The sequence below is a fragment of the Cupressus sempervirens genome, chromosome 7, assembly GCF_028749045.1.
Source record: "Cupressus sempervirens isolate cs-2001-9-10 chromosome 7, ASM2874904v1, whole genome shotgun sequence".
NCBI lineage: Eukaryota > Viridiplantae > Streptophyta > Pinopsida > Cupressales > Cupressaceae > Cupressus > Cupressus sempervirens.
In genome coordinates this window covers 752,527,394-752,540,580 of record NC_143124.1, presented here as the reverse complement: position 1 = coordinate 752,540,580, position 13,187 = coordinate 752,527,394, and the positions used below count along the sequence as shown (strand labels likewise).

General features: G+C 36.2%; 1 protein-coding gene across 1 annotated transcript in view; it reads left to right on the top strand.

The window, feature by feature from the left end:
* Positions 1-13,187, top strand: part of LOC149549446 (cinnamoyl-CoA reductase 1-like) — an 88,134-nt gene that overhangs the window by 26,443 nt on the left and 48,504 nt on the right. Inside the window, exon 5 of the mRNA XM_089792824.1 lies at positions 1,742-1,928. Coding sequence (XP_089648950.1) covers positions 1,742-1,928 — 187 coding nt within the window. The remainder of the gene's footprint in view (positions 1-1,741; positions 1,929-13,187) is intronic.

Genomic DNA, 13,187 nt, shown 5'->3' with positions numbered 1-13,187 from the left:
ATAGGCTGTAGCAAGGTTTGTATATCCTTCGGTCTATCCAGGACACTGGGGACTGTTATCTGAGCTGTTGATTTTCCATTGACTATATATGTGGTTCATATGTGCTTGAGCATCACCTTATGTTTGATAACATGTAATGGCTATAGAAGTCCAGATAAATAGTTGGAGAACTTTTAGCACTCAAAGTTCAAACCCATTTGATAAGCTGTAAGCACTAAAGGAAGGTCTCGTGCCAATTGTTGCACTGATATGGTCTGGAATGTCATTGGAAACACCACTATGATAAGTGCCATTAGTTCTGGGATGTGGTTGTCAGGCCTGATTGATCTAGGGTGCTCTTGATCTCTAAAAATATACCGGCCAATATTGGACCTCCTACCATTAGTGATTGTATAAACCTACTACCTGCTCCCTCCCTCTCTTTCTCTTCTTCCCACTCCTATCTCCTCAAGTTAGAGTTTTATTTTCCTTTGGTGTATTGGAAGATTGTCTGGACGATCGGATATGTATTTTGAAGGTACACGTCAAATCATTGATTAATTCAACTGCAACATGTAAAGCTTTATCATATGGCACTTGCAATGTAGCTAGCAAAAGCATAGTGATCCAAAATGAAGTGCAAGTGCACTCTGCACATCTATTTAAAACTTAAGCATTTTGTATGCTCTAAGTATATACTATAGACTAGTTGCCCTGAAATTTTGCATGTTTATTGATTTCTGGCAAATAATGAACTCTGTAACAGCCAAAGAATTTAATGAGGAATTGAATAATAGGTTTTGTTTTAATTATTATTCAATTTTAATTGCCATCATATGATGAGAATTGATGAAACATAAAGTTCAATGGGCCTTCTTCCTTTCTTTTATGAGCTTGAAAATGAGAATGCTTGGTGCTGTTTGTAGGAATCACAAAATGATAGATTGTACTGTGCTTGCATTTTAGCAGTTCTAGATTCCCATATGAACCATTTGTTTTGATGAAGATGATAACTGGAATAAGTTCCATAGTTTGTTGAAGTGGTTATATTGATCATAGGAACTAGCTGAGTAGTGTACGCTTATAATGATCACATCACCAGCTATATGTGTGTGTAATGATTACAAAGTTTTCAATTGTCAAAAATAGATTGGAGATAACTGTCCAACAGTAGTGCTGTGTTGTTAAAAATTATAATATTGGCTGCATGTATCATTTATGGGTTTTTAATTTAAATTTTATGTGGTTTTTCTATTTACATTCATACACTACCCTTGAGTGCTTTGGTCAGTGAAACAATTTTGAACCGAATTTCTATTTTTTGTGATTTCCTACACTCAAGGACATTGAATACAATTTAATTTTGTTAAATTTTGCTGCAAATTTACTGGAATATTTTGTCAACATTTTATTATTCATGGCTATTTGTCAAAAGTTGGCTCCTTTTTTAAAAATATACACTGATTCGAATTGAATTTAAATAATTGTCAAGCCCAATATTTCTCATGAACTGTACATTAACTTTTCAAAATTTTCAAAATATACATGTAAATTTCATGGTTTTCCTGAAAAGTTTCTTACTGCACATGTATTTTTTTTGTTTTTCCTGAGATACAAATATTTGCCCCTGCGTTACATGTATTTTGTATTTTTTCAGATACAAAATCACCTCCCTTCTATACTTCTGAAAGTTTTCCATTCCTTCAAGTTTTCATTTTTATTATTGAGCTAACATTACTTGCCTGACCTGTTTATGAAACAGGCGGCACTGATGGGTATACAAACTTTTATATGGGTTGTGTACATGTAAAAGATGTTGCAAAAGGACATATCTTACTATATGAATCTCCATCAGCATCTGGAAGACACCTTTGTGTGGAAGCAACAACTCACTGGAGTGACTTTGCTGACATGGTAGCAAAACTGTATCCTGAGTATAAAGTGCACAGGTAATCTTGACTCTTATTCTTTACATCTACCTACAGCAGAACCATTGAAATAATGTAAATGTACAATGACTAGTTCTTGTTTTTCATTGAATGTGAATAATTGTTTGAATAAAATGTCCCAATAGATTCATGCAAAGCCTTTGTGTCTTGTAGCCAAGAAATATTTCCATTTAGGATTATTTGCATGTATAGGTAGGTCCATCCATCAACTTGATTTAAGTTAAATATTGAACATCATATTATGTACGATTCAATCATAGTTGCATTATATATAATAACCTACCCTATAAAGTTCTGCAGCCTGAAATTTAAAACCCCAACTTTGAGAAGAAAAGATGCCCCACGTGAATGATGACAATTTCTCTAATTTGGGAGAGAACCTATCCGCAGAAAATTTTCTTTACGCCCTCCGCTCCACAAGAAATCAGTACATTTAATTGTATGCCTTAGTGCTAAGTAGTACTGAATTAAGCTTGATAAACAACAAGCTGATACGCAAACAAAAATCAGAAATCTTAATCAAGGTCCTTAGCTACGATGCTCTCCACTGAGTACAGACCCAGCAAATTGATGTCATACAATTGCATGCTGGCTGGCTGTTCATATGTGAATACTGATTGTACCCTTCTGGCATGAGCATGGCAAATACTTTTGCTTTATCACCATGATAAGCAATAACAATTGCTTTTTTAATCCTATTGATGACTTCTCATACAATGCCATCAATACCTTCAATGCTCCCTTATTATACTTCACAATAATGGATTTGATGAGATTGTTTATCGCTAGATACACATACTCAGCTTCTGCCAATAATAGATAATCTGGAATCAAAAGTATTTAAGGATATTGGCCAGCGACATATGAAGGAACCCAACAATCATCATTTACTGGTAATGATGGGGTCTGACTACTTTAATTGATAAACTCTCTTAATTGTATTATACAATAAATTATTTATTTATTATACTTATTTGTTAATTTCAATTCATTTATTTATTTATTATCAAATCTTACTTTGGAGAGGGGACATGACAGTCCTTCCTTACCCAAAGTTGCTTGTCTTCAAGTAATGATTGAATGATCATAGAGACCCATCCATTTCCATCTTCCACTGCACTACCATGATATTGCCATATATGTTTTCTCTTCTATTGTCAAATATGTATTAAAAGTAGAGATTTGGCAAAGCTTAACTTAATTTTTCTCTCATCTTCCCAAGAAAAGGATCTAAGACGACTGTAGTGGTGCCAATTGAAATTGCCAAGACCACATCTACATGACAGCATACCTCAAATTCATATCTTTTGGGTTCACTCTAGTTATTCTAGATCAACTAAAATAGAGCTACACATAGAGGATACTTTTTAAAATGCAAAATATATGCATGAATATATGAAGGCACAAAGCATACACAAAGTATACACATAAATCCATGTAGAGCATACACAAAGTATACACTCAATACATGCTTTGTTAGATTCCTTCTTGTTGACTAGAATGATACTTTGTTTCATCTTTTACCCTACAAGATGACAGGATCAAAGCTTTGATACCAATTGTATTGTCCCTCAACTAGGAATTTACTTAACTTACCCTAAATTTCCCAACTAGGGTTTGTCTTGCATTTGGGAATGGCAAAATTATAATATTCCTCACTAGGAGGCTGTCAATTCCCACTGATTAATATACCTAACTACACATTTAAATCAAATAAAATTAAGAAACAATTAATAATTCATAATGCATTTGATAGTTAACATACTTAAGACCCAATTCCTTTACTCATAATCATCAACCCTAAGGAAGATGGTGGCATTACTTTGCTAGGGCACATGAAACAGTAAGGTTCTTACCCATCTTGGGACCTACCCTTCATGTGACCAAAACTACTCTGCCTCTCCCTACACAAACCTCCTATCTTGTTAGCAGCATTTGTGGGTGATTAAGGAACTGGCGAAGTATATGCACAATGCTTACCAACAATAAAACAAGAGTCATTTCCTTTGAAAAACATCAATGAATAATAACTTCCATCCTCCGATGAGTATCTATTGTAATTAAAAAAAATTGCTCATTTCTAATCCCTTCTATATCTTCCTTTTCATGAGTGCCTATTATAATAATTTTGATCCATCTGTGATACCTTTTCGAGTGGGATCAAACTTCTTTAAATATCTTACGGCAACCAGCAGCTGCATCCCTTGCCTGGAATAGACACGACTCTATTATAATTGCACCACTTCATGATTGGTCTGACCGCAATTATTAAATCCTCTAATTGATACTGAAATTTTTATTGTATTGACTTAATCGTTTATAGTCTTTGATTGTGCATTGATAATAAATATGGAAGTGGATGAACTCCACCAATGGATGTTATACAATTGATCCACTTTATGCTGGTTGGTTGTTCTTATGTGAATAGTTATATTACCCTTCTGGCATAAACACAACAAACCCTTTTGGCTTTTATCACCCAAATAAGCTCAAGGGCTTTGTTGGGACTCAAAATCGTCTTCCTGATTTGAGTACCATTCCAAGCTTTCAAGCCCTATAAGAGCCTTTTTGATGCATGTATACCAGGTTGTCCGTTTGAGGCCTAAGAGGTGTTTAATATTTCTAACACCTTTCATTCAGCATATCCACTTGTCCCATGAAGATAAATTGCAATTCTGAGTCATCTTGTGAAGTTCTGTTTTGAGCATTGTCCAAATCTGCATTTTTCCCCAAGTGTCAAACAGCGACAGGAGGCCTTGTTTGCATTTGAATATCTCGCACCTAGTAATGTTTCATGACTCGCTGCTTTGGGAGTGTTTAGTATGCCTATCAGAGAACCTATTTTTCAGATTTTGAGTTTTTTCGATATGTTTTGACTAGGTTTTGAATCCCTCAAAGTAGGTCATTTATTGTTGTCATGCTGATGCAAATTATTTAGAATTCTAGGAGGCCCTTTTTGACTTGTTATAACTTTGACCCAGTTGACCAAAATGAGAAATTTCCTTTTGCATTGCATTCTAGAGGTCAAAGACTTGCTATGTTTCAATTTTGAGCTTATGAGGGATCCGTTTGATTAGGTTTTGAATGCGATTTTAAATGCAATTTGTAATTTTTTATTGGTGTCAAAGTGTAGATTGGTCAGTACCCTTGTTTGTGATGTCATATCTCTGAATCCTTATAGGTGAGATCGAATGGATTGCATCATTGCATTCTACTTTGAAAACTCTTTAAGTGCGCTAGTTTGCAAGTTTTGACGAATCCGTTTTCACACTTTCTCAGGTCCATTCTATTTGCAAAAACCACTTTTCTGCCATTGTTTCCAGTTTGTAAATTTGAGTAGCCCACTTTGACTGCTCGCTAAATGTGTTCAATTATTCTTCACGAGCCCAAATCCCAAATTTAAATTACCTACGTGATAATGAACCAATTCCCCAGTTTTCGTTTCCCCAAGTGTCCATTTTCCTAGTTTTCAAAGCCAAAACAGAACGCGATTTATGATTTTTTGACATGTTTGCTTGTAGGCAATTTTGAGAAGGCAACTTTGACAGTCAATATCTTTTGACTGAGAATTCGTCAGAAGACAAGATTTGACAAGGTAAGAGAATGTGGAACAGAGAATCGGTATGTCCAATTTCAGAGCCCGGTCAGGTATTTTTGTCAGTTTTAAAGGCCAGTCAAAGGACCCCTTTGCACTAAGTTGACAGTTGGCAATAAAAGGTAAAAATGATTTTATGAGAGTTGATTCAACATTTCAAGATGTTTTCAATTTGCAAGGTGAATTTGGTGGATTGGTTTGAGATATCAGTTGTTCGAAAACAATTTTTTTTTATTAAACCTACTTTGGGGCCGACTAATTCCATCAGGCAAATAAACTTTGGGAGTTAGAAAGTGTGGTCAGGTTAGGGGTTAGCATATTGCTATTAAAATTCATATAATGTCTGATCTTTTGGGATTCAGAAGGCATTCTTGTAGAGGAAAGCTTCGAAAGGGAAACTACAAATGATTTGAATAAGTTATAATTGGTGCCTGATTGTTTCATATAAGTTCATTAATAAACATATAAGTGATCTGGGTATAAGGTAAGGGATAAGGTATCTTACCTAGATTGTAGTGAAAGTGGGGACAAGTTGGTATAAATGTGTGTATGTTTTGAAAATTCCCATGAAGCTAATCACGGCGAAATACTTGAAGTACATTCTAAATAGTTTGAAGCTAATACCAAGGTCAATGGAAAGCTCAACGAAGTCAAAGCCAAAATGGCCTTGGTAACACCGGGTCTTGTGAGCAAAGAACATAATGTTTGAGTGGAAGGCATTATAATATGATGGAATGTCATGATGAACTCAAGGTGGACATTCTTGATGAGGAACCGGCACTAGATGGTTCATAATTGGCGAAATTAATGGCTCCCATCTGTGTTGAGGAGCATTGACCCTTTGGCAGTCATCTCTAGGTGTCCCACTTTGATTGCCTCATCATCCAGAGAAGGCAAGTGTGATTCAAGGACCACCAATATTGGACGTTGTGTTCAAATTCTGCCAAGCTTCTGCATGTGGTTAAAGTAGAGAGGAATTTGCATATGAAAGGGGCCGACAATGTTGAAGAGGGAGTAGAAATGCATGAGGAAGGGGAAGTCCTGTTGGTCTAGCATGCTCACCATTGTCACATGGACGCATATCCCCTTCTAGGCGTGGTAGGACTTCACCTCGTAGGTCATCTCCTGTTTGTTGACAGAGTTGTTCTCCTCCACGTAGACCCCTTCGGTCTAGATCGACATCTGTTCTCCTGTCCGTAGGGCATGATTACCTCTTCGAAAGCGTTGGAGATATTGTCATATTCCTCTGAATCTCCTAGTCCACAAAAGCGTTCCTCTCATGGAGATAGGAAACTCTCAAAGAGTCCAAATTTAAGAAGGTCCATGAGAGGAGAAAAAGGTAGTCTTAGAAGTAGGCGAAGTAGTTCAAATTCACCTTTGAAAAGCAAGGACAAAGGAAAAGTGCAAATTTTGAAATAAAACTCGAAGCCTTTTGTCCCACATTGGTCTTGTGGTGATTGTTTCATGTTTATAAATACTAAGTCACTCACCAAGTATAATGTCGTGAAGACAAAGGCTTTTAGAAGCCAAGCCATGTGTGGTGGGTTTGGCCAGTTTGGCAAGTACAAAGAAATTTTGAACAAATACCTTGCTTGAGGAGATGATGTCATCATGGCTGGACCTGTGTGACTAATTGAAAATCGACACATAGTGATGGAAGGAAGATTCATTGAATGACAAGTGGTAGAGACCTCCAGCTTGGCGCGGGAAATGATGTGCTGACATGGCATGAGAGGGATATGTGTCGCAAAGGCACATCCCCGCATTCGCTGACTGTGATGCGGGAATGCGCCTAGCTGACACATGGCAGTGGGCCTTGGTCAGTGGTGAGGTGGCAGGCATCAAGCAGAAGGTTATGTGGCATTGACAGGGCAGTCTGGAGAGCCAATTAGAAATTGACACATGGCGGTGACATGTCAACCAGTTAGAGGGTGTCACGTGGTGTCTGGGTGGAAGGTAACGTGGAAGACGCCGACCAATGGCGTGCTGCCACATGGCACAAAAAGTCAAACTTAGTTGATCAGATTCATAGGTGAGAAAAATCAATAACAATGAAAAAGTGATTTTTAAATATGTTCTCAAAATCACGTGCAAGAATTTTTAAATTTAAATAGAGGGTATAACCTAAAGTTTGAACTTTAGGAAATGTAAAATTTTTGCATAAAAATTTAAAAGGCAAGTGCAGACCATAGAGCTATGACAGGGGCATGATTTTCAAAATGGTATTTTGGGCGTTTTCGATAAGCAAATATAGCGATATTATATATCACCGGAATCGGGAGAGAACGAACTTTCCTTTTTTGGAGTTTGTTTTCACATAGGAAGCCATCGGCTCAAGTTATACAAGGTTTTGTCCCAGATACTCAGTTTGCAACCACATTCAGGTATTGAAGTTCAGATTTGTTTTCTAGCAAGGTGATGAATTGAATGTGCGTAAAAGGCAGTAAAAATGTAGTCAGGGTCAAATTTTATTACCTCCAAGTCAGTTGAATCAAGGTATTATTAGCATTTCATGATGCATTTTAGATATTTGGGCAACACAAGGGTTTTCATCATTCACAAGAGATATTTCCAAGTTTGTTATAGAATAATGTTGAAAACTATATCAAATTTCATTGGTTGAAAGATGAGAGAGGTTTTACAACAACAGGGAATGAAGATTCAAGTGGACACATGTCACCTCCAGATTAGATTCGGGATTCTATTCCTTTCCTATATCTTTCTCTTTCTCATTCATTGTAGAGGTTCTAGTTTTGGAGAAAATTTCTCACTACTGTGATACCATGTTGGCAGTTTTCAGTGTGAGACCACATTGTTGGATCCAGAGCTGTGATTCCACCATTTTCTTCAGCAATTTCCTTTGTAATGAACAGAAAGAAGTAACAATACAAATAGTTCTGATCTGTTAGGCAGTTTTACATTTTAATTTCATGCATCTTATTGTATTTGTTTCAAAGAAATGAATGAAAAATGCAACAGTAAGTTAATCTTCATTCTGATATCTTGTCTCCCATTCATGCTGTTTGTGATCTTTTGTGTTTTGTAAACAAAGAGTATGAAACTCTGTTGCAATCTGTTGGTTGTATATGTTGGTTTATTTTGCTTATGACTCAAGGAGTCATGTAAATTCTTGATTATCATCATAGGATTGCAGATCTCATGAAGGGATAGGTAGAGTATGAGATTCAGAAAGATGCAGATGTTTGATTCACAAGGTGAATAGATAGATTAGGAAGTCCTAATGTATGGGATATGTCAATGACTTTTAGGGATGTGTGTTAGGGGTTTGTGTGATTGCCCAATAGATAAGGCACTAATCAGCTACAGGATCAGAGTGTTATGTTGTTCATCTTATGTTTTGCTGAAATCAACATCATTAATCAAATATCTTTTCCTTTAATCTTAAAGAACAGAAATGTGATGCCCTCACTTAGCTTATCAATTTCTTAGGCCATGTTATTAGCTTTTTCATGTCTGGGATCTTTGCACAAGCGTTAGAAGATTAAGGGTTTTATCTGCTTTGTTAGATTCAAGTGTATGTTTTAGCACTGGTACCATATAAGTGAATTCAAGGTTTTGCAGAGCCTAAAGTAGAAGAAGGGTCTAGCCTTATAGTTGGCCTAGTGTTTGAAAGGGTATGTTGGAGATGGGAAGTAGCTTCCCCTAGATGTATCTTGTTCTCATTAGGGTAATTTGAAACAGTGAAGATTCAAAACACCAACAGGCTCCTCATATAATGACATCAATACCTTCGATGCTTCCTTATTATGCTTCCAAATAATGGATTAGATGAATTTGTTTATCGGTAGATACACATATTCAGCTCCTGCCAATACTAGGCAATCCACACAAGTCTGCTATACTTAAGGATATTGGCCAACGACATATGAAGGTACCCAACGTTCATCATTTACTGGTCATGACAGTGTCTAGGCTCATTGTCACAATATGGAGGACGATTTGTATCTAATTACTATAATTGATAAACTCTCTTGTAATTATATTATGTTTTATATTATTATTATTTATTTATTTTAATTTTATTATCATTATGTATTATTAAATCTTACATTAGAGAGAGGACATGACAATAGTGTTCATGGATGTGGAGCAAACTCAAGTTAATTCTGCAATTGTTTCAAGGCATAGGCTTCCTCTTCTTTAAGAACTCTATCCCACACATTCGTCTCTGATGAAGTTGGAAGTGACACTGCTAAATGATCTATCTTGAGCAGCCTTAAAGGATCCACCATGTACCGTGCTGTCCCGTCGTGACTTGCAATCACAATCAGGACCTTCTGCAATTTGGAATTGTCCTCTAGGTGTATCAACCCTTTTCACTCAGCCTGGAGGGTTTAGTTGAGATGAAAAATGTTTAGTTGACAACCAATAAGCAATTTGCAGTATAAAGACTGATAAAGACCTGATTAGTGAGATAGAGGTTTCATGCTAGCCTTAGCAAGCCTAGACAGAGGTTTTCATCCCTGTAGAGCTGATTTGCAATTAGCAAAAATGAATTCCCAAATGTGTTCACATAGCCAACTGAATTGAATTTATACCTGTTTGAAGTAGAGTTGGCACCCAAAAGACAATCGCGGTTGGCTAATTTTTTTATTTTTTATTTTTGTAAATATTAAACTATTCAAGGTTGGCACCTAAAAGAGGTCTGGGCTGGGTCAAAATAAAAATTACTTTACTATTTTATATATATCCGTTAGTGTTTAAAAACAATTAAAATAAAACTGTTGAAGGACGACCTATTATCGGGGAACATGGTAATCCTCCTTGGTTTGCTTTTCCTCAAGTAACTCTAGGCTTGGGTGCTTGAAAACTTCCACTCCTTCTCATGTGGCATTTTCAAGAGGAAGATTCTTCCATTTCACTAACTACTTTGGAATGACTTTATTTCTCAGGTTACTTTCTCTCACATTAAGGGTGGCTTTTGGTTCCAAAATCAATTCTCTTCATCATAAAGTCATGACAAGGTAAGTGATAATGTAACATGTTGACCAATGGCCTTCTTCATGCATGATTTCTTCGGGGAGATCATTAGTTCAAACCTCGCATTGTCAATAAAAAAATATTATGCTTTTCTGTTTATTGGAAGTTCTAGGTCATATGTAATTTCACCAGTCCTCTTTTTGACCTTATAAGGTCCATAAAAGCATGACTTCAACTTATCAGCTCTGCTTCCCATCAAGGAATATTATTTGTAGAGCTGCAACCTCAAGAATACCGTGTGGCTCTAATGTCCCCTTTTTAACTAGTATCAGAGGACGAGTTGTTAGCCTATTAAATTGTGTCCCTCATAGGCTAATTATTGTGGATAGAGGGACTTCTGAGGCAAAGCCTTGGTTATGGGATGGTGTCGTCTTCTCCACAATTTAGTAAGTTCCAATTTGGTCTTCGTTTGGGCTAACTATCATGTACTTACTATTGATGTTAAGTTTGGTGATGATTGAGAAGTACCCTTTTTATTTTTGGGAAGTGCATTTTCTCATGTGGGGAAATATTAGGTGTGACACCTGTTTCAGACGACATATTTAAAGAATAAGTATTTTGAGAGTTATTATTTAAGTGGCCTAATTAGTATTAAAACATTAAGTGGCTTATTATAAAAGTTATAATTTGACTTTATAATTTCATTGTGATATTGTTATCAGGATTTAACTGTAGTTTTTGAGTCAAACTCATTGACCCATGTTTCATGAGTAGTGATCCACACAAATCCCTCTCTCATGAGAATAAATGGAACACTTAGCACTCATTGGATCTAGGTGATGCTCACAGAGGTGAAGCATAGGGACTTCCTTGGAGGTCACCCATACCAGTACTACTCTAATGTGAGCATGCTTAACTATGGATTTCATCCATGGTTAAACCCACTCCACTTGCAACCCCATTTGCAAAACCTTCACCAAGAGTTGTGCCTTATGAACCATTCATTATAAAGCCCCTTAAGCTCATCAAATGATAAGTAGGAGATATTTCCCATAATAGGTCAAATTGTGATATTGCTATCAGGATTTAACTATGTAGTTTTTGAGTCAAACTCATTGACCCATGTTTCATGAGTAGTGATTCACACAAATCCATCTCTCGTGAGAATAAATGGAACACTTGGCACTCATTGGATATAGATGATGCTCATAGAGGTGAAGCATCGAGACTTCTCGGTAGGTCACCCATCCCAGTACTAGTACAGTTTGAGCACACTTAACTATGAAGTTTCCTCCATGGTTAAATCCTCTCTACTTGCAACCCCATTTGTAAAACCTTCGCCAAGTATTTCTTGAATTTGGTTTATGCATACCTATGAACAACATCTCCTTGTCATAGATTGAGAAACTATTTTTTGTCTCCTTGAGTTTCCAACTTTTAAATGCTATGTGTGCCTATTTTGCATCAAGATTTCTCCAATCCCTTATCTTGAAGCATTACACTCTAAAACAAAATTATGTTGGAAATTAGGAATAGCCAAATCAAGGCATGTACTCATTACCTCTGTGAGCTTGTCAAAAGCTCTCCATGTTGAAGGGCTCGAAGAGAAAGCTCCTTTTTTTGCTGAATCTGTCAATGGGGTAGTGAGCTGCAAGAACCCCTTAAACTATCCTCCTATAGTAGTTGCAAGATCCCACAAATTGTAACAACCATTTTTTCTTGGGTCTTAACTAACAACTAACATATCAAAAAAATACAATTATAACTTCACTTTCATAGGAAGACAGTTATATCAGTTACGTTCATGTGAATGAGATTAACGGTTAAATTCAGTTAAACGAAAATTTCATAACTAACAATTGAAAAACACCATCAATGAATTTACTATGGAAATTAAAATCTACATACCATGGAATTCAAAACCGAAATCAATCTAGGAATGCTTCTGCAAACATCTAGGTTAGTCCACAAATACCACTTAGGATCAGTTGACAATTACCATCCAATACCACTATATCAAAATCAAATGACGATTACCATCAAATACCACTATATCAATTAGGGCATTAATACCACTGTATCAATTACCATTGGATCATTTAGGGCATCAGATACCATTGTATCATTTAGGGCATCAATTACCATTGCATCATTCCTTTCTTTCCGATTGCTTAGCTGTGGCAATAACATAAGATTAGAAGATATGTTCATAAACATTATTCTTATAAATGAAAGATTGAAATAACAATCCATCAAATAAATCTATCTTTTGCAAATGAATATATTCCACGTTCAGTTAGAAGATCAACTGATCTAACTGGTTGCCAATTATATTGACAATAAGAGTTGCTTTCATTTAAAGAAATAATTCTAACGATGATACAACTCAATTAATTTTACCTTCTACTTGAATATACATCATAAAAAAAACACCTGTTACTAATAAATGATTGAATGCTCAACTTATCTTTATCTGATGCACGTCTTGACATCTCATGAAGAGGGAAAACATTGTCAGGGGCTTAACCACCCAACCTTGGACTATAACTTATCCCCACACAATCTCTAACGAGAAAGGCCTTCCCTATCCAGAAGTAAACATAGAGCAACTTAACCAACCACTGAGCATCCTAGTAGTAGAGTATCATCCCACCATTCGATTTGGGCATCAAGAACTAAACAATGGACTAACATGAGTTGACTTAGATGTTTAGATGTGATTA